The following is a 20,807-nucleotide window of genomic DNA, read 5'->3' as shown; positions in this document are numbered from 1 at the left end:
AAAATAGAGTGTGGTTTATTTATTTATTTATTTTTGTCTCTGGCCTTTGGTCTATGTTGCAGCTGAACATAGATTTTACCATGTCCTATTGTAGTTTACACTGCATACTTTAATGAATGGTAGTTAATTTCCATTTTTTCTTGAATTCAGTGTATTGCCCTACAAAGAGCCTCTGTCAAACAGGAGGTGATCTTGCGTTTCCTGATGCCTTGGCTTAGTAAATGAACTTCACAGCCAGTTGTTTTCAGCCCTCCACATGCATTTAATTCTGCAACGCTGGTCATTCTGACTTTGCAGCTCAGTCAATGTAAAGAAAGGCCAAGTTAAAGCCTCAGCGATTCTCATGGACTGGGAAACATTAACCCTTCATGCTCATTAACCACATGACTGGGGTCTGAATAGGTGGACAGGCCTCTGACCGGAGAATGGGGGGGTCGGGGGGCTGGGGGGGGGGCGGGGGGCAAAATCCACTGAGCTCTTGGCAGAGGTTGGTGTCAACCGCTGCGTTGTTGTGTAAATCAGATAATGTGATTTCCGGACGAGAGCTCTCTTCATGCAGCAGCAGCCCACAGTGAAGTAAAACACTTTAAGATGAACTCCAAGAGTGTGATTTTCTAAATACACTGGACCAGATCTCACATTCAATAGAGACCTGATCCATTCAGGATGCCACAGACAACGTCCGAGTCCATTAGAAACTCAAACAGTGATGACACAGGAAGACACAGCAGGTCTGTGCCCCCTTTACTTTTGAATGCAGGATGGTGTGCAGAGATGAAATGTGTGTGGGAGCTGTGTAGGCCAGTTGAACAGAATAGTAATGGCTGACTTAAATAGGTTGATATTATTTCCACATGCATTCACATCAATAACTTTATTAATACAGTGTCACATACAGTGTCTCATGCCTCTCCATGAACTTATCCAGACCACATACTAATTGTTTTTATTACTGGGATTCCTTCAAACCATCTGTGTGAATCATGACTCCGTGAACCCTCTCTACCCTTCCACACCCGTCATTATAAACACGTTACTTGGCTAAATGTCCAAATTCTTGGAACTAAACTTCTGAGAATGTCAGGCTTTGGCAAATTGTAGTAACATGTTGCAGGTATGTATGATTTTATATGATCAGTTTAATGGTCCAAACATAAAGAAAAATCATCTTGTGATATCTTGATATCTTAGTACCAACTAAAGCTGTATTCCATCCATGCACTGACTGAACAGATGAGGTAGTGAAAGTTTTGCTGTTTTGAGGGCAACAAACTTAAAATTTTCATGTCAGCAATGTCAACAGTTAAGATCATAACTCAGTGGAACCTGGACACTCCCATTCACAACCACATAAATACACTCAATCACTCCAGCATGTATGTTTCTCCACCCAGCTCTTTCACTTCCACTTTTTCCTTTTCCCAGTTTTCTATCCTCCTAATCTCTGTCTTTTTGAGGAACCAGAGAGAGAGAGAGAGAGAGAGAGAGAGAGAGAGAGAGAGAGAGAGAGAGAGAGAGAGAGAGAGAGAGAGAGAGAGAGAGGGGACTGTACTCACCAGAAAAAAAGGAAAGCTTTGGTCATTTATTCAAACATTTATAGTGGAATATGTTTATCTTTTCCTGAAAAGCAGGACATATGTGTACATTTGTGTATTGTGAGCTTTAAAGCCCTGTGTGTGTGTGTGTGTGTGTGTGTGTGTGTGTGCGTGTGTGTGTGTGTGTGTGCGTGTGGATCTCTCTTTCACATGGGTGAATCAGCTGTGGTGGCTCTGTGTGTAATGAGCTGCATGTGAGCCTCTCTATTTGGCTGAGTGGATGATTGTGTGATTGAGTGTGTTGATTGGTGCCAGACTGACAGCTACAGTGTTAAACACCAGCATGTCGTGGTGCACACTTTTGTTCAACATTGTAAGTGGCATCATGCACTTTCCTGTGGGTGGAGGTAGTGTGATGCTGCAGCATAGCACCACAAAAATGTTTCATGCTTTCAGGTGAGAATAGATGAGTTTGGGTCAGCAAAGTATACGACAACAACACGGAAAATAATGTTTCGCATCCCATCTTCTACCAACAGTTGGTTGGCTGGAATGTTTTCCTGACCTTAACCTGGTAGTTCATCTTTTAACTAACTTTCTTGTTTTTGGATCAGTCATATGGGCTGTTTTGGAAGACACTGAAAAGTCAAATATTTTTTTGTGTAGATATGAGACCACACAACACCCATCCAGGTTTTTTTTCCTGCTTAGGTTCACTGATCTCCATCCACCTCCTCTCCACCCTTCTTGCTTGTTTAAGCATCCACCCAGGATGTCATCCAGTAACTTCATCTCATCAACCTCCCTCAGAGATGCAGAAACAAAAAAAAAATCCTTTAACTCATCACATGAGGTTTGTTCTTTTAGTCAGCAACCAGCAGTTAGGATCATATTTCTAACCCAGTCTGTCTGTACTGCTTTATCTCAGAGGACACCAGAGGGACACCAGAAGAAAAAACAAAAACATCTAACACTGATGACTCACTGCTGTTTGTGTTTTCATTTAAAACCTCACTTTCTTCAGATAGAGCCACACATGCAATTTCATTTATGCAAATCTACAGCATCTCATTTAGCAGAGATTCAATTCTCCTCTCTGTTGTTTTGTGTTTCAGGTGGTTAAGTGAGTGTTTTGGATAATTGTGAGGCCTAATGCAGCTTTAAAAGACAGCCTTTAGATGACGAGGGAATCGTGTTTGTGTTTTCAACAAACTGCGCTCACAGGCTGGACTAGATATTATTTTTATATTCATACAAAAAAGGCACAAAACATCTGATTTACAGGCTCAGTGGTTTAGGCTTTTCAGCTGACATCTTATTGAATTCAGATATTTGGTGTAGTCAAACATTTTCAGGGCATGAACGTGAGACACTGTATCCTAATTAAATAATTAAATTAAAACTACTAATTAAATGATGAATCTGACGACATTCTGAGCTCTTGTTACTGTCAGCAACTCCTAAGAAAGGACCAAAGGTAAACTGTGCTTTGCTGACTTTTTTTTTTTTTTTTTGACTCACATCAGCTATACATCTGGCTAATGTACCTTTGACTGCTTCTTCTGTATGTATGGTTCACCTGCTGTGTGCCAGCTGAAGTGTGCGATGCTTTGTGATGCAGTTTCACTGCCAGCCTTTCTGAAACACAGCGGAGAGCTGCTGAGGAAGAAAAAGTAGTGAGAAACCAACCCCAAATCCTGGTTCAGGCCAAACTACAAGAAGAAATTATGCACTTTAACTTAATGCTGCTGAAGTGAGATTGTCAGTCTGTTCAGCAGGGTCAGTGTGTTATGCTGCTGCCAAGATAGCACCAGAATACTTTTTTCACAGGCAAATGGCCTTGAATCCTCCTACAGCAGTTTAGCTTCAGAACTGTCACCTTTTTCATCCTGCTTGAGTTTCAGGTCTAATCTGTTCACCTCACTGTAAATCAGCAGATTACGATGAATGTTTGGTTAACAATACATTTTACAAAATGCAGTAAATACATGGACTGTTTTTCACTGCCAATCAACTTTCACCTGAGGACAGTAAAGTTTAAGAGTCACTCCACCAATTTAACACACATACTGATGTTAGTATGTACCGTTAAACCCTCACATGGGTCAGATCCTTGGGGTGAGGGTGCCCAACAATGCGTCAGGATTACTGGGCAGGCGCTGGCCAAGCCGGGTGTGTTATTACAGTACAGCTTGAATCAGCAGAATACCAAAGTGGATGAATGACTGTGTTTTCATCGGCCGTGCTTCAGTTGGAGAGGAGCTGAGATATCAAGACTGTCTCATCTCATGTGATGGAAGACTGCGGACACAGCAGAAATCCGATCAGATACTAACCAGATACTGCAGGAGCAAAGGGAGATGTTCAGGAGACAACAGATATTCCTCATTGTCTTAAATAAATACATCAAAACCTGAAGCAACAGATCATCAGTCACGATTCAGCATATGGTTATAATCTCATATTTATTTTATGCTGCTAGATGAATGTATACATAGTATACAGTACAAAAGACAACTGATAAAAATAATATTATCTGTACATGATGTGAAAGAAAGAAAATGACTGCACAAAGCACAAAACCATCTTTTAGATGGTAAAACAGGTCCCTCTGAACCAAAGCAGAGCAGAGATTAAGACTGAAATGAGTTTTGTTTTTTTGTTGAAGGTCATGTTGGGACTGTGCTCATCAGTTCACCTTATCTAGCATTTTTCTGTGATGGACTTTTACGAAGTATTTTAAGACTGTTGAGTCATTTTCTATTGAACTCCACATATTTCCATCTGTGTTGGAAATGCAGTAACAGTTGAAATGAAATGAAAACCAGGAATACCAGGATGAAAAGTACACCACTGTGTGTTTGGTGATAGTGTTTTAGACAGGATTTTGCCATGTGTCATGGGTAATCTAAGGCTTTTGCCACTTACACTTACAGGTCACTAAAGAGAGTAAGTGGATCATTAAGGAAAGTGATCTAACCACTTACTTTCTGATGGTTCAGGCAAACTGTGTAGTAGGTCCCAAACAAAGGCTGATGCATGTTTTGGCTCAATGTTCACTGTTGAGCCAAAACAGTGAGGGAGCAGGGTTGTGATCCCACAAACCTTGCCATGTTTGAGCTACACCAATCCAGGTGTCCAGCCATAATGATTTGGCCCTTGTCAAAGTTGCTCAGGTCTTTACACTTACCAGTTTCCCCTGCATTCCCCCTCCCATAATGTTTTGGCTCATTGGTTAGGTCTGGCCTTAACGGCAAGACGTCATTGGTGAGGTCTTGCTGGTCTTGGCCAACAGGTGTTGAAGCAGCCATGCAGCAGTAGGACAGAGGCCGGTGAAAGTTGAGGAAATGCCACTAACCAACAAGGATTTTACCCAGAGATCAACTTTGTTTCATCTTCCTCGTCTCTTGGAACAACCTTCTACGGAGCATCAGATCAGATAAAACTGTCTTTGCTCCGAAACATTGTCATAAAACATTTTTACAGTACTGTAGACTTTTTAAGCAACTAATACATTTCCTTTCATTTACTGTAGCATGCAAATTTCTGTCTTTGGGAATGTTCTATTTCTTAAATTATGAATTTACGTCTATGTCTATTATCTTATCTTCCTTTACCTCCTGAAAGCATTATTATTATTGTTATTGTTATTGTTATTATTATTATTTATAAAAATAAATAGTTTTTGACTGTTAGGACTATAGCCTACTGAACATATAGATACACACAGTGGTTTGAGAAATGGATATTTTGATACTTCTTGGCCTAGAAAACAGTGAAAACTGCCCATGTCAGTTTCCCAGATCCCAACACGGCATCTTTAAATTGTTTGTTTTGTCCAACAAACAGTCCAAAACCTGAAGCTATTCAATTAACTACCACATAAGAGAGACAAAAGCATCAAAATCTTCACATGTAAGAAGCTGGAACCAGTGACGTTTTTGCATGAAAAATCCTACTTTTACATTGATTGATTATCAGCATTGCTGCTGTAGATTAATTTTCTGTTGACAGAAATGTACAGTGATGGTTCTTTGAGCAAGCCATGCTTCTGTCCAGCTCATGCAGAGAGGTGTCTCTCACAGTACTAAGGCTTTGTGGAAGGTTATAACTCTTTGGCAACACAGAACAAACAGCTGACAAAGACGAGTTACGACTGCACCATACAAACAGCCTAAATCCTAAATCCACATGGAAAATGCTAACATCTTAGCTCTGACTAAACTAATTTTCCTGTTATAAAAAAATATTTATAGACTTTTGGTCGCTAGTAAGATTCAGGGATTCTTTGATATTGATCTAATTGATAAAGGCTGTTTCAAGTGCGTAGGATATAATGTTGACTGTTTTTCAGTTTAGAAGCAGATAAAGCTCGTAAAGCTATTTGTTAAGATGAACTGACTCTGAATGGCAGTTTGATTTTTCTACGTCAGACCACAGCCAATAGCACCGAATCAAGAAAAATTAAACAATCAAATACACACACAAACAAAGATGTAGGAACTGCACAGACCAATCAGGTCTCGAATGTGGCAGATACAGTACTGTGTTTCACATATTGATTAGTTCCTCAGTGAAAAGAGAAAAATGTCAGTTCACAGATATCTGCTTCTGATAACAGCACAGAGTGAGTCTCACAAACTCTCGTCCATCCTTAATGTGAAATCTCATCCTATGCATGTAATCCTACCAAGACATTATGTTTGTGTGCAGATGTGTGTGATCACTGTCTCTGCGTCTCTCTCCTCTCTTACTGCCTGTATACAGTTTGCACAGGCATTGTGTCATCATTCCTGGTAGAGGTAGACTAACCAAAAGTCAAACCTGCCACAGATGGTCTGGTTTGACAGTTTACGGGAACACAGCTTTCCTTCTTTTTTTTTTTTAATATGTAAACAGATCTCTGTCTTTTCAAACAATGGAGGAGGCCCCTCTCTGTCTCCTCTGGCTTTCTTTTCTGGAACAGATGCTCCTGCAGACATAGTCAGACTGAAGAGTATTTCCACCCAACACAGCCATAGAATCATTGTCATGCTGATTTGGGCTAAGGTTCATGTCAAATCATCAGTTTGACTTTTAAAAATAAGTCCATGTGCTCCGTCTGTTCTGCTCTAACATGGCTTTAGGTTGCAGAGGTCCAGTTCCTGAGGCTTCCTCCTCCCAGAGCAGTGGTCTCTGGGCAGATTCATACCATTCTCGGTCATGCAGCGCACTGGCCGCCTTTTAAAGCCCCTTCCACAGGACTTGGAGCAGTGAGACCAGGCACCTACATCCCATATGGGACATGGATCCCCACATGCTCTCACTGCTACAGGCCTGTCAGCACTGTCACAGTCCACTGCAGGACGCCCCTCCGAGCTCTGGCACTGCACCAGCCTCTTCTGAAGACCGCTGCCACAAGTCACTGTGCATAAATCCCAACTTCCTGTCACCCAGTGACTAACTGGCCTCTTACCCATCACCTGTTTCTTAACTTCTACTTTGTTGCTATCCACTAAGATGCTGTTGTGTGTTTTGTGGCTTCTCTCCTCTTTCTGCAGGGTTTTCTCCTGCTTGCTCTCCTTGGAGATGTAGAAAGAGTAGCGCACCCTGGGAGGAGTCATCTTCCCCACCGAGAGTACCTCCACAGTCAGAGGCTCCTGCAGGGGTCTGGTGGCCTGCAGAATCTCCACAGATGTGGAGGTGCCGCTGTAACGTAGCAGGCTGCCCTTCACGAGCAGGTCGCGCTCCACAGCTGACACCACGTAATTGCCGTTCAGGAGGTACTTCCCTTGCTGATTCTTAACTGCTAGGTAGTTTTCATCACTGACCATTCCTCGATAGCCGCGCTGACGGATGTCAATGTTGGAGGCTCCAGCTGGAAGCATCACCACAAAGTTGTAGCCATGACTGGAGAGGGAGAGTGGAGACATAAATATATTCATTTGTGCAATAATGTAGACAATTTCCCACATGGTCCAGGATGGTTTGGTGGCAAACACGACAAAGGTGAAATTACTGATGGCTTTGTAACCCTTACCAGCTTTGTACAAATCAATAACTCTTGATAGTAATTCTTCAGAGATCTCTTTTTGACAAGGCATGGTTCACATCAACTAATCAATCTTTATTGCCCCAGAGGGGGAAATCTGGTTTGCAGCCAGGTGAATTAAATCAAAATAAAAACAACAATAAAGAACAAAAGAGTAACAATACTGAAGCACACACAAGCATGCCTTCCTTGAGGAGAACAGAGGGGAAATTTCCCTATAAACCAAACACCACAGACCATAAAAGGTCTGAAACATGTCCAGTCCAGTTAGAAAAAACTGTGACAACTTTAACAGGCCTACAGCCACCAACACGAAGGAAGATTTTGCCCTTTTAGTCCTTGCAACTTCCTGAACAAAGGGTGATCTGGATGAACCAGACTAGCTTCAGCCTTCCTAAGAACATGCTTGTTATAGGTGGAAAAAAGCACTGGCTTTGACAAGACAAGAGTCTTTTACTGGACAGGCTGTGCTTTCCATATCACACTACAATTCAAAAAGATAAAACAGATTCAGGGAAACTGCAGTGGAAGAGTCACCATGTCACCAAGAAAAAAGAAAATAAATAAACTAAAATCAAATCAGTATGTGATTCAAAAGTGAATCTGTTGTAAATACGTGTCCCAAAATGTTTGTAACTGTCTGAACTAATGTCCTGAAATCAACAATCATGTCCTTTGTTTTGGTAACATTAAGAATGTTAGCATCTTGACCCTGTTCTTGCTCCTGTAAGACACTAACAATCACTGTATCATCAGCAAACTGATGACTCTGAACTGACGGTCATTAGTGTACAAAATATAAAGAAGAGGGGACAAACAGCAACCCTGTGGAGAACCAGTGGAGGAATTTCCTTAAATATCTTGTGTCACACTAGTTAAAATATCCAGCCAGTTAAATATAAATCAGGATTAAAAAGTGACACAAGTCTGTCCACTAAAAAGCTCATGAAAAAATAATGAATAAAAGATCTTTGAACAAAAGATTTAGTAAAGTGAGAAGTGTCCCTCAGCCCTTTACCAGCCCTGTATGCAAACTGTAAGGGCTCTAAAAATAATCCTGTTTGCTGCAGTACTTCTATCCTAATTGATTTTTCCAAGCATTTCATCACTAAGGGAAAAATAAATACTTTAGGTGTGCTGATCTTAGGCACTGGAACAACTGTGTTTTCATAACTTAATATAAAGAAGCTAACTGAAACTTGCTGTACAACTGATCAGAGCTGCCACTAATGCTATCTGGGCCTGGACCTTTCCTGCTATCTACCTGCTGGAACAGCCTCCTTCCACTCTGTGTGTATCAGTGTAAGTTGACTGAGAAGATCTTGTCCTTTCCTTTACGTTATTAAAATTAACATTGAAACATTGCTTTTAACTCATCTGTAACATGTCTGAGCTTCGGAAATATTGTAACATCCTTAGCAGGGATTACAAAGTCTAAGCCAACAGAAGCACAGTCACAAACCACTTTAGTTAGTTCATCAATACTGTCCATAGATTCACAAAAAACCCCATAAAGTCCTGAAAGTCAGTGCACTCAAAGCAGTCTTGCAAGGCCACTGTGCTGTTGTTGTTCCATTTCTGGAAAGGTCTTTATAGCACCTTCACCCTCTTAAGCAAAGGTCTATATATGGAGAAGAGGTGCACAGAGTTATGATCCAAAGATCTCAGCGGTGGTCCAGCCACAGATTTAAAAGCGTCGTTAATTGATCATTTCTTTGCTGTAGGTTCTTTACGTGTTGCAGCACACCTCCTCTCTGGCCCCGTCTCTTGGTCGAAAGGCCTTTGATAGCTGCTCGCTGTCTTAAAACCTTAGTCATCCCCATGATAATGAAATTGGTTCTGTACAGAATGAAGCACTCAGCACTCAGCCGCATTGTCTACGTTAATGCACTAGACTGAATTGCACCACTGGAGCCAAAGTACAAAGTCTGATGGAGGTGATTAAGAGCCAGGTTTGCAAAGATCATCAAACATACTATGTAAAAAGATCCACTATGCCCACTGTTGCATTTACCATAAATCCAGTTTAAAACAAAGTCTACTGTCCTCTACTGTCTAAACTCTAAACCTCCCTTTTGTAGGTCAACTATAGCTGCTATTACTTTGGTACTTCACCCAAAAAAAAAAAAAAAAATGATATACCTAATAATTAAACATAGTTGTTCACCTTGACCAGATGTAACACTAAAGAATGGTGCAGAGTGTGCTGGCATACTACTTACACAGGTTTGGTGAACATTCCTGAGACCTTCTTGCAGCCCTGGTTGTCCCCACCACACACACCACACTTGTCAAACTTCTTGTTAGAGTCCAGCTTGCCATCGCAGCCTGCCTTGATGCATTTTCCCTGAACACATACGGCTGAGGTGTCAGGAGAGCAGGGCGTCCCGTCCACAACCTGCAGGGTTTGACGTTTTAGAAATTACATCATTCTGGGCTGATGTCACTGGGCAACATGTAAGTAGGAGCAACAGTAAGAAAGAAAGAGAAGGAAGAAAGAGCAAGGCAGACACACTGTTACTGCAAATGTGGTCTGCCGGTATCTACATTTTGACTATGCAAACCTAAATAAAAAGACAGAACTATCACCAGAGGGAGTGTACAGTGTCCTTTAGTATAAACGAGATGTGGGCTTGTGTTACTGCTACAAGCTTGTTGTCATGCTGGTTGCATAAATAGTAGCTGACTAGCCACAGCTGTGAAGTGATACTGTCCCTGCATGTTTCCCTTTCTCCCCACTCCATCCATCCTGCAGCAGCCGCCCCTCTCCTCTGCCCCTAACACTCGCTGCTATGCTGTTGATGGAACTCGCTGTTACTTCTTGCATTGTGGAAAAGGGCCAAATCATAATAGGCAAACAGTTACTGTAAACAGCAAACCTGGAAACCTCTGTGAACACAGAGCTGCCCATAAATGCTTTAACTACACCTCCCACGAGGAGCTCAGATTTCATTAGCACGTACAATAACAGCTCAGAATATTAAGAGAATTTCCCAATGACACGTCTCATGTTTTCAGGCAGATGTAAGTGTGACAGGACATTTTTATTCAGAGCAGCATAATGAAAGCTGACAGAGCTGCTCTGTGTGCTGTATAAAGGCCACATCCACATTTGCAATACAGCTAGAAATGATCAGGCTCAAATCATCCTGGGGCACATATGATTTAGTGGCAATGTGAATGCAGTGAATAGGCTGTTTGAATAGAACTTTTCAGAACTCATTCTGTCGTCTACTTTATTAACACATCATGTCCATAAGGTTGTGTAATAAACTTCTATGTTCTTGAACTAGTTCCACTTCTTTCAGTGATTCGAAAAAGTGAACAGTGATTCAAACAGATACAATCTGATGGTATGTTTGATAATAAGGAATGCTTCAGTGAACATCGTAAGTTGGACACATACCTTCGGAGCGAGGACATAGAAGTACCCAGTCCCGTTAGCACGGCAGATGAGTTTGCATTTGTCCTTGGGAGAGATGCCTGAATATTTGGGAACCCAAACTACAGAGGAACCCAGCCTGTTGGTGTTCAGGTTCAAGCCATTGAATGCTTCACACTGCTCCTCACGGAAACTCTTACCTGGAGATGTAAAAACAACCTTAGAGTAGATTGGCAAGTACTCCAGCACTGTTAACTATGCAACCATTCACTAAACCATGACGCCCCCTTAGTTAGTACTGCTACGCCAATAAGGCTTTTTGTTACCTGTATATAGCACATATGTGTTTTACAATAATAACACTTCTCATTTCTTTCTAGTGACTTCATTTTGCCATCATAGGACATGCCAACAACTGCAGCTTACATTAAAGCAGATAAACACAATGGATTACAACTAATCCATTAGTTGTAATTTGTTTCCCTGGATGTAAGAATAGAAATTCTGTTTTCACTGTGTCTTAATTAGCCTTAATAATAAAATATAGAAACCAAAGAGCTTTTCCATATATTTTATTTTCACATGTATATAGTATATATTATGTAGTAGTACTAAAACATACTATATAGCAGTGCAGCAGAGCAGCTGTGGAATTGGTATAGAGATGTTGTTAATTGTGGTTGTATGAACCACAGAGGCATAATTAACTCTGCTCATGTCATGAAAACAGTAAGACTGTTATAAATATGTAAACTGGCTTATACAACATTGCTATTAATTAGTGAAGAGTAAATAAGCAATTTTCATGTAAATAATTGAAGTGTTAATAATGAATGTGTAATTTAATTAATTTACTGATAGCAGGTGGTTTGATGATAAATATAGCAGATGATTACTGGCTTGGTGGGAACATGAACACATGCAATGCTGGAGATAATGCTACACAAGCAGTTTTTTTCCCAATGTCATGTTTCATTTAATAGGATCATGCAGGTAGCAGAGCACAGACAGCAGGAGAAGTATGAGGAGCCACAGGACCTCAGGTAAGATCTCACCCTGGCTTAGTGATTATAGGAAATGGTGTGAAATCATTACTTTGTGAGAAGATACGCCTGATTTTTGTGAAACCTCATGCATTCAAAAAATGTAGAGGTTTCGTGAATTTGTGTGTCTTCCTGTGAGAACATACTCAAACAGAGACTAGCGTACCTGTTTCCGGACAAGGGTTGAGGTTACAGGAGCGATATTTGATGCGAAGGCCGTAGCAGTATTTGCCTCCATTCTCAGGGACAGGGTTGTCACATTCTCTCTTGGCCAGCTGAACTCCTCCATCACAACTTCGGGAGCAGTCTCCAAATGCACCCCACTTCCCCCACCGGCCATCCACCTGCCAAAAAAAAAAAAGAAAGAAAAATAGAAGAAGAAAAAAAGAAAAGCATAATGGTACATCAGTTGTGACCATAAAAATGACCATGAAGGACTGTTGGTGAGCGCTCACCTTGATGTGCATGGTGGTGTTCTTATCAGTGCAGGCTCCTCGGTAGCAGACCTTGCCGTTGCCACAGCTGGTGCCGTCCGCCCAGGGAAAGTGGCGGGTCTGACAGACCAGCTGTCCGCGGGCCTTCCCGGTACACCAAAGTTTGGAGCAGGGCTGCATGTATGGGCAGGGTTTGGAACCTGGACCAAAGGCTAGCTCACACTGACGGTGCAGGCTGTAGCTGGAGCCAGGCAGATTGTCTGGAAGAGACAGCTGCCTCTGAGGCTGGTCCAGCAGACAGTCTCCTACAGAAAACAAACCAACAGCACTGCAATCAATCAGACTGCAGCTGTATTCCCTCATATGGATATTAAAATCGAACTGACTTAATGACCGAAAGTGTGGAAGCATTCAAAGATCCTTTCCTTTGAAGCCACCATGACCATTGTTTTTTTGTGGCCTTTGGTTTCTGCTGATCAGCCTTTTTAAACACTGAAAACTTTACTGTTTTGATTCTCAGCGCTCTCATCAAACCTATTTCCAGCAGCAGGCAGCTGTTTTCAGTTGTGCAAAAGCTCTGCTAGATCTAATAATAATAAATTATCAAGTTGCACTACATGTTGTTATTCTACTTGGTTCGATAAGCTTTGGATATAAAATTATACTATACATTGTGTTACTGAAGTCTGTCCCTTTATGGCCACGTGGACTTAGTAAGTTGAAATCACCACATACAAAAACAACCTTCCTGTTAATCACCCTCTGATACTGATCCTTCAGTATATCAGTATATACATGTTCCTGGTGCTCTATACAAACAAATTCTGATCATATTTTTATATTTTCTGATTATTTTCTTTCTGAACTTTGTTTTCTACTGTAACACAGTCCACAATATATTTTGACATAATTTGTGCTGCTTTATATTTAAGGGTCACATCAACATATAAGTGGAACATTTCATATTCTTTTTAGGCTTACAGGTTCCCTTTAGCTTTTTCAGTTAATTTAATAAGTCGATTGTGCGTCTTTCATTTGCCAACTTAACTATAATGACTGGCTTCAATGTATTATTTTTCCTTGGCCTGTCTTTCTCTTTGATCAGAGACTTTAGCTCTGACCTTTCCCATTAATCCAATTAGTTTTGTTTGCTGATTTGCCACATTATGCATTTTATGAAGGGAAGTTTGTAACTGCAGGTTTTACAAGTCTGTATGATTTAAAATCTATGGATTATAGCATTAAAAGGAATATTCCAAAAGCCTACTGGAGCAAATACACACTCCCATTCAATGACTGCACAACATGATAAAGGACAGATGTTCTAAATATATATAAATAATGCATGAATGAGTTTAAAGCTGTTGGTACTGTATGTTGAATAACTTTGTCTCCAGTCTGTACAAAGACAGAGGAAGCTCTACATGAGAGAGTGCAGGCATCTGATAATGTTTAGATTACATAAATTACTCTTGTAGAAAAGACAGTAGTGTTGCTTGTTACAGTAAGAGGGCTGGTCGAGTGGAGGTAATAAATTGGTGTGTTTAATTCTGTCCATTACACAGAATCCACTTGCAGTCACTTACGGGAGTTTACACTCAGGCAGAAAAAATCCTTGGCATAAAGGAGCTACTGAGGAGAAAAAAACCCAATGATATATTAATGCACTTATGAATGTTATATTATATGTTGATACTGGAAGTGGATACTGTATATCATCAGCATCAGAAATTACATCTCAAGGAAAAAGACTTGTTCACTTTCTTCCATGTGAAATGTTAAACTTCATTTTCAAGTGTAATTCTGCCATAAAGTGTTTTTTTTTGTTTTTTTTTTTTACATTTCTGCGTTTCTTGTTGATGCTTTACGATCAATCCAGGCTCATGAGAATCTGGCATGTATCTTTTCTAACTCCTCTTCTTGACATTAACTCCTTAAGATAACAAATGTTTTTCTACTCCAATCCACTGATGTAGATGCTGGATGTCTGCAGGCAACAACATCAAAAATATGGAAAATACACACAGACTTTCAACAGACAAACTGTTAAAAGTCACATGTAGTGGTCTTGATGTGGCTAACGCGTTACTGTGTATACATACAGCAGTCACAGAATAGTAATAGTTTTAATTTGAAATTGTGTTTATGGTCAGCTGTTGAATTAAAGTCCCATTTTCTCTGTCTGTTTTGATCTTCATCAACCCCCCCTGGAAAAATCTGGCTCTTTAGCTGCACAATGCTCCACTATGTCAGCAGCCGGCTGTAAACTCCCCTGTTTGGTGCTGGGCAGGACGGGTGCAGTGGGTTAATCAGAGCTTCATCAGCAAAAACACCTGACTGCTGTGGCTCAGTCATTTCAGTGAGACTGAACCAAAACAGAAAACCGAGACATTAAAACTGCAGAGCTGAGTTAGTCAGAGACACTTGGGTCAAGGAGGTGACCATCTATAGCAAGAGGTTATGCGGTTAGATTTGGTGGGGAAGGTTCTCCTGTTTGAGTAAACTCTCAGTTAATCCAAGCAGCAATGTGGATTCTGTCTAGCTGTCCCTAATGAGAAGCACCGGTGCTGTCAGGTCAGCTGTGCGACTGTGATCATCAAAGTAACAGTGAGGAAGTGTCAGGTTATCATTTCTGTGATGTACACCTGAATGAATATGATTGGATGTTAGTAGATACACAGCTGTGAGTGAGCCAGTCACTGTAAAGCATACTGCCAACGACTGGAGCCAGTCAGACAATTTAAGTGTGACCTTAGTGCTCTGCCTGAACAAACGCTGTGCTTCATTTACTCAAAGAGACACATTAATTAAAAAACAAGGAAAATAGAACAGAAATATATTTGGCCTTCAGCTGTACAACTGAAATGCTCAGTGTGCCTGTGCCAAGGTCTGTTTTTTGTGGGTTAGATTACTACCAGGTGACAGCATGAAGCCTGGACAGAATTAGTGGTCCATCTGAGTCTAGAGACATATACAGGAAGTGTTTACTAACCATGACCTCTGTCCAGGAACTCAGTAATGATGGCTGCACTGCACACAGACCAGGGTCGGCTCCTGTCAATCTGAATCAGTGTGGGAGACATCATGTGGTTGTCCTTTAGTTTTCCAAATATCTCCTCACATGCCTTCACATTGTCATGGGGCATGTTGAAGACATGGCCTGAGGGGAGAGGGTGGGGTGGGAACAGAGACAGAAGGTCACGTCTTTGTTAGAGTCAAGTGCTTCTATTTACAGTCGTACCATGATTTAAAACACAATGTCACCGGGTAGATGCAGTAAAGTTTCTGTGGTGATGACACTGAAATATGAATCTGCTAACATAGAGTGAGGCTTTTATAAATATGTATCAGGCAAAATGAGCTCAACTTGGACTGATTTGAAGCCGATATCATAGCAGACAGGAATGCATTGCTGCATGGGAATATACAGGATGGCAAACGTCCATGTTCTAAAGCTGGCCTGACAGGGGGAATTTAGTTCCCAGGGAAATTGTTTCATTCCCTAAATACGAACATGAAGTACTTTCCAAAAGAAAAAAAAAAAAGTGTACTGTGGTTTCAGCATGCTCAATCATGAGAGAGGATCTTTCTGAGGGGAAATTGTGTAATTATTTAACATATATGTGGTTAGTGTAAATCAATGCCTCACTTGGGACCTCAGGAGTTACTTGTGCATCTGGTTTCAGGCAAGAGTCCTGCTTCTCTTACAACTTGCTCAACCACTGATTATTGATAATGTGAAAGAGCCTGTCACTTGTACTACTAGGGTTAGCCTTAGCATTAGGAGAGAGTAAAACTACAGGCAGTTTAATTCTATTCATTAAACTGCATGAAAACATAATTTTGCATTTCTCTTTTGGTACAGGTTAAGTAAAAAGAAACAACATAGACTGAACTGTGTCCAACAAGTGTCCATTTGTTAGTTTATGTAATCATGTGAAATAGTTATCTCACACTTGCAATTTGCAGCTGCCAGCGTGCAGAGTTACATTGTGCAGCTGTAATGTTGAACATGCACAGAACCCCGGGCTGTAAGATCCACAGATCTTGCTAGGTTTGATTCTACCCACCTCATTAGTAGGGACTGATTTACAAATTAACATCAGGTGAATGCAATTAAATCTGTGCAGTGCTCTGGGATCAGGACTGAGAACCACAACCACATAGATCATCACAAAAGTTGCAAAGCCCTCCAGGCAGGCCAGTTTGCACACTGATTATATGTGCATACATCTGTCAAACTGGACTGCAGAATTCCTTTGACACTTTAAGTTAAGGTTATATGCAGCTGTTGCCCAAAGCACATCTCACTCTGAGGCCTGCTACAGTTCAAATGTGTATTAGCATAAATCTAAAATGCACAGTATGAGTGTTCAGTTCTTGCCAATCAACCTCACTTTACTCAAATGCTACCACCATTGGGCCAACTTTCTAACCAAGTTCGTGGGCAGTTGTGAAGGCGGAGGGCAAGCCATCATCCTCGATGACAGAGCAGCTCCTCTTCGGGTCACACATGGTCCCAACGTCAGCCATCCCCAGTGTGTCACAGGTTGTGGCCCCACAAAGATCCTGGTGACACAGAGACTTAAGTGTTAATTGCGAAAGTCTTTTATGTTGTTCTTACATGAAGCTTGAAAAATTAGGTCGTATTCAAGTCATGTTCCAAATGTGTTTGAGCTGAGAGGTACAGACCATAGAGGGCACTAATACAAAGCACATGGGACTCTGGTTTGCTTATTGCTGCTCTGTTCTCAAAATATATTGAGGCAGAGGGTCAGGGGAGATAGCCCATTACAGATTTCCCCTTGGTGTTTGGGTAAGAAGATAGTTTGGAAGAACTAGATGAATCCCACCTGCAGCACAAGGCTCAGGGTAAAGTAAAACCATGTCAATTCCACTACAGTCTCTTTTACGAGATAAAAATGAATTCTTGCTATTTCCTCTTTCGTCCTTGAGGTATTTCCATTTTTTCTAATTATCTATATCTAAGTTCAAAACTAGGTCTCCCTCTAAAAAAAAAGTTTGCAAGTTTCTCAACAACTGTTGGATGGAGTGCCTTAAGGGCCACTATGAGGCGTGGTTTTGAGTGAACTGTCTTCATTTAGCACCATAATCAAGTTGAAATTTCAGTTTGTCCATTACTTTGATTTATGACCAAAGACCTGCAAAACATTCCCATCAGCTTCAACTGTACTTTGTGTTTTAATTAGCAAATGTTAGCGTGTTCCTATGCTAAATTAATATGGTGAACATGATAAACATTATAACTGCTATGCCATTGTAACATCAGCATGTTGGCTTTGTTTTTTGTGAGCGTGTCAGTATGCTGATGTTAGCATTCAGCTCAAAGCATAACCGTACACACAGCCTCACAAGCTGTTAGCAATGGCTGTAGACACTTAGTCTTGTCACTCAACATTGCAGGAAGGGTTACAAGCCTTTTCCCACTCAAACATGTCATTATTATTGGAATATTGGCCATGATTCATTGGTTTTTGGGAAGACTGTTGCTTTGTTCTGTTCCAAGGATTACTGGAGAGGTTTTCCTGTATCTAACACTTTATTCCTGTTTTGGTCTTTCTGGTCGGGGATTATGTTACTATGTTATGTCAAAGTGACTTCCCTGTGCTTTTGTTGGGTTCAAAGTAAATATGAATTCACAGTGGACAATGAACTTGTTAACCCAGTGTTACAGTGAGGCCCAAAGATGCCAGAAGCACTTTCTGCCAGCTATGTGTATTCCACACCACTTGCTCTCCATTACCTATTACAAGATTTTTTCCAACGCAGCAGCTGTGCTCATTGTGCCCTACAAGGACAACATCACTGGACCTGGACTTTCCTATATATAAGTGCCCTTAGTGTAAATAAAGGATCTTTCCCAGTACTGAGATGATTGTTCACTCTTTTTGACCCTGAAGCATGTTTGTATGTTGCTCTGCAGTGAAGGAGAGACGTAGTGCATCAGATGGCCAGCCTGAGCCAAATTGGACCTAATTGAAAGCAGGCAGGACCAACCAGACATCAGACAGGGAAAAACAGAAAGAAGCCAGTGACTATGGAGAAGGATTTACTAGTCAGTGGTCACAGCTGTGGTGGCCACATGGGATTATCTGACAGTTCTGACTTCGCTGAATGCTTTATATAGTGTCAATTTACATCAGCTTGAATGAGTAATTTGGATTCTCACTGGGTTTTATATATACATGCTCTGATCTTTATGAAGGTACCTTATTTAGGCAGATAGTGACTCAGTTCTTATTCCGTAGAAGCACACAGAGGCGAGGTCTTTCATGGAAAGTACTGGCTCAGTTGATCTTTTCCAGTGACTCACTGAAGCAGCTAAAACATAACTAAATGAAGGGCATCACACAGCTGTGCAGATAACAGACTGCACCAACACACTTATTTATGGATGGATGACTGAACAGCTATACAAGGCACAGGTCTAGCGGCACATAGGGTCAGGGGGCCCCTGAGCCAGAGCCTCTGTATGAAGTGCCATTTAATATTTCTTGTTGGAAATTCAATCAGATGACTACAAAGAGACACAAAAGGTCTACAGAGAGACGCAAAATTATTACAAAGAGACACAAAAGGGTTCGTGGGCCCTTTGTCTCATAATCTGTCCATGTACATGTGTGAGTGCAGCATGTCTTTTCTATTCCTTGCACCACCAATGTAATACATTATAGTGCTGGGTTTTAACAGAGTTCACTCGTCCCCTGCTTACCTGTTTGGTGAACAGTATGGCAGTGTCCCAGTACTCTGGGTGCTTGTCGCTGTGTTTATTCAACTTCTTCTGCCAGGAGCAGAAGTTGCGCAGAGTCAGGGCTGCATTACTGGAAACCTTAGGTCCCTTGTCAGCTTCATTTATCACCATGAAGCCCACCACCACTATGTTTATAGAGTTGAAAATGCTGGGGTGTTTGTAAAGCCTGGCTGCTACTGACATCAGGGTCAGGAGGTAATGCTTCAGGTCATCCCCGTGAAATTTAGCCATAGACTCATCTGCCACCACCAGCACCTCCACAAACCTGGGGATGGAGGCAAACCTTTTGGACCTCCCAAGAGTTTTCAACACGGTTTCAGTTAAGCCATCATTATCCAGTTCACTCATATACTTGTATTTCTCCAGGGAAATGGTGACGCTGGTATCAGGTGTAACTCCACACCTGCTGGTGAAGTTGCCGCCTGAGTGCGCAGCGCGTCTCCTGCGGCGGATGACATGTGTCCTGTCGAAAGAGTTTCTATATCCAGACGCGGGTGCTGCGTCCTCAGTTTTACCCTGGCTGATGAAATACTCCATGCCGTTATAGGCGAACCCCCCGTGGAGACCTTTACACAGGCTGAGCGCGGCAAAGGAGTCCGGATCTGCGTTGACATCACCGGAGTAGAAGCATTCCCTGAGGTCCGTCGCTACAGAGGCGTTGGATGCTAAGGAGCCAGTCTCAGGGTTCAAGATGCCCGGTGCAAAGAAACTAGAATCCGGCTTGAGGTGGAGGTAGAATTCCTGTTTGAATGCACTTAGTCGAAAAACAATCTGTCTTTCATTCATCTGCTCCGCATGCCGGTGCAGATGCTTTTCATCCTCTTGGTGATCCACACGAACAGGTATGAAGAAATCTACCTCCATGCAATATGTTAGTTTCAAATAAAAAATGAATTTTGCACAAATAATCAAAGAATGAATGAGTGTAGCCATCTCTGCTACCGCTCAGTAAAGTCCACACTGTAATTCGGCTGCGGTGCCTTTGCATGCAGTAAGAAGTTGTGCGCAATGGCAGGCAGCGCCGCTTGTGCGTCTTTAGAAAACTAAGCACCCGCACTGCCGTCCAGCTTCTTTCCCATCTTGCACTGTTTCCACTTAGGCCACCAACTTCTCTGCGCCGCTGTGCTTTAAAGTCGCGCATAAACACCGCTGATCACAGTCAACTGAAATCGGATTGCGTGCGCAAGAGAGAGCTCGTTGGTCATGCGTCCCGGTTTGTGCTGCAGACCGCAGCCACTTGTAACTCTCCAAATATTATTGTTGCTGTACAGCATGAGTGACAGGAACTGGAGCATCATTCCCCTCCCACAGCCCAGACTCACAGCGAGGAGGAAAGACAAGGAGCAAACACACAAGGAACAAAAGGAAACACACGAGCACCGGTTTAATTTGGAAATTTGGAAGTTTTCACATTTTGAACATGTCAAACGAATGTACCTGCACCATAACCTGTAAACTGCAAACTTAATGAAGTAACACACTTACTAAAAATCTAATGTCATATCCTTTTAGAAGATATTTCTTGTTCTTCTTTCCCTTTTTCATAAAATGTTTCCTAAAACAACACCAAACTTCACCAACAGCACCAAACATCATCATCATCAAACGCG

The 20,807-nt window shown here is 41.6% G+C and overlaps 1 protein-coding gene across 2 annotated transcripts; it reads right to left on the bottom strand.

The window, feature by feature from the left end:
• Positions 1–3,991: 3,991 nt before the first annotated feature.
• On the bottom strand, positions 3,992–20,399 carry LOC121187712 (A disintegrin and metalloproteinase with thrombospondin motifs 15). 2 transcript variants are annotated; one of them, XM_041047094.1, is made up of 8 exons: positions 19,159–20,399; positions 16,862–16,994; positions 15,418–15,585; positions 12,447–12,730; positions 12,158–12,335; positions 10,973–11,148; positions 9,789–9,964; positions 3,992–7,424 (listed from the first exon to the last, which is right to left on the bottom strand). In XM_041047094.1, the coding sequence occupies exons 1-8, from the start codon at positions 20,128–20,130 to the stop codon at positions 6,647–6,649; spliced, it is 2,865 nt and encodes a 954-aa protein (XP_040903028.1). In that variant the 5' UTR covers positions 20,131–20,399; the 3' UTR covers positions 3,992–6,646. The 2 variants fall into 2 exon arrangements, with proteins under 2 accessions (XP_040903028.1, XP_040903030.1); XM_041047096.1 differs by lacking the exons at positions 12,158–12,335; positions 12,447–12,730.
• Positions 20,400–20,807: the final 408 nt, after the last annotated feature.

This window comes from Toxotes jaculatrix, chromosome 9, assembly GCF_017976425.1.
Source record: "Toxotes jaculatrix isolate fToxJac2 chromosome 9, fToxJac2.pri, whole genome shotgun sequence".
Taxonomy (NCBI): domain Eukaryota; kingdom Metazoa; phylum Chordata; class Actinopteri; family Toxotidae; genus Toxotes; species Toxotes jaculatrix.
The sequence above is the reverse complement of the archived record's forward strand: the minus strand, read 5'-3'. Positions and strand labels throughout refer to the sequence as shown.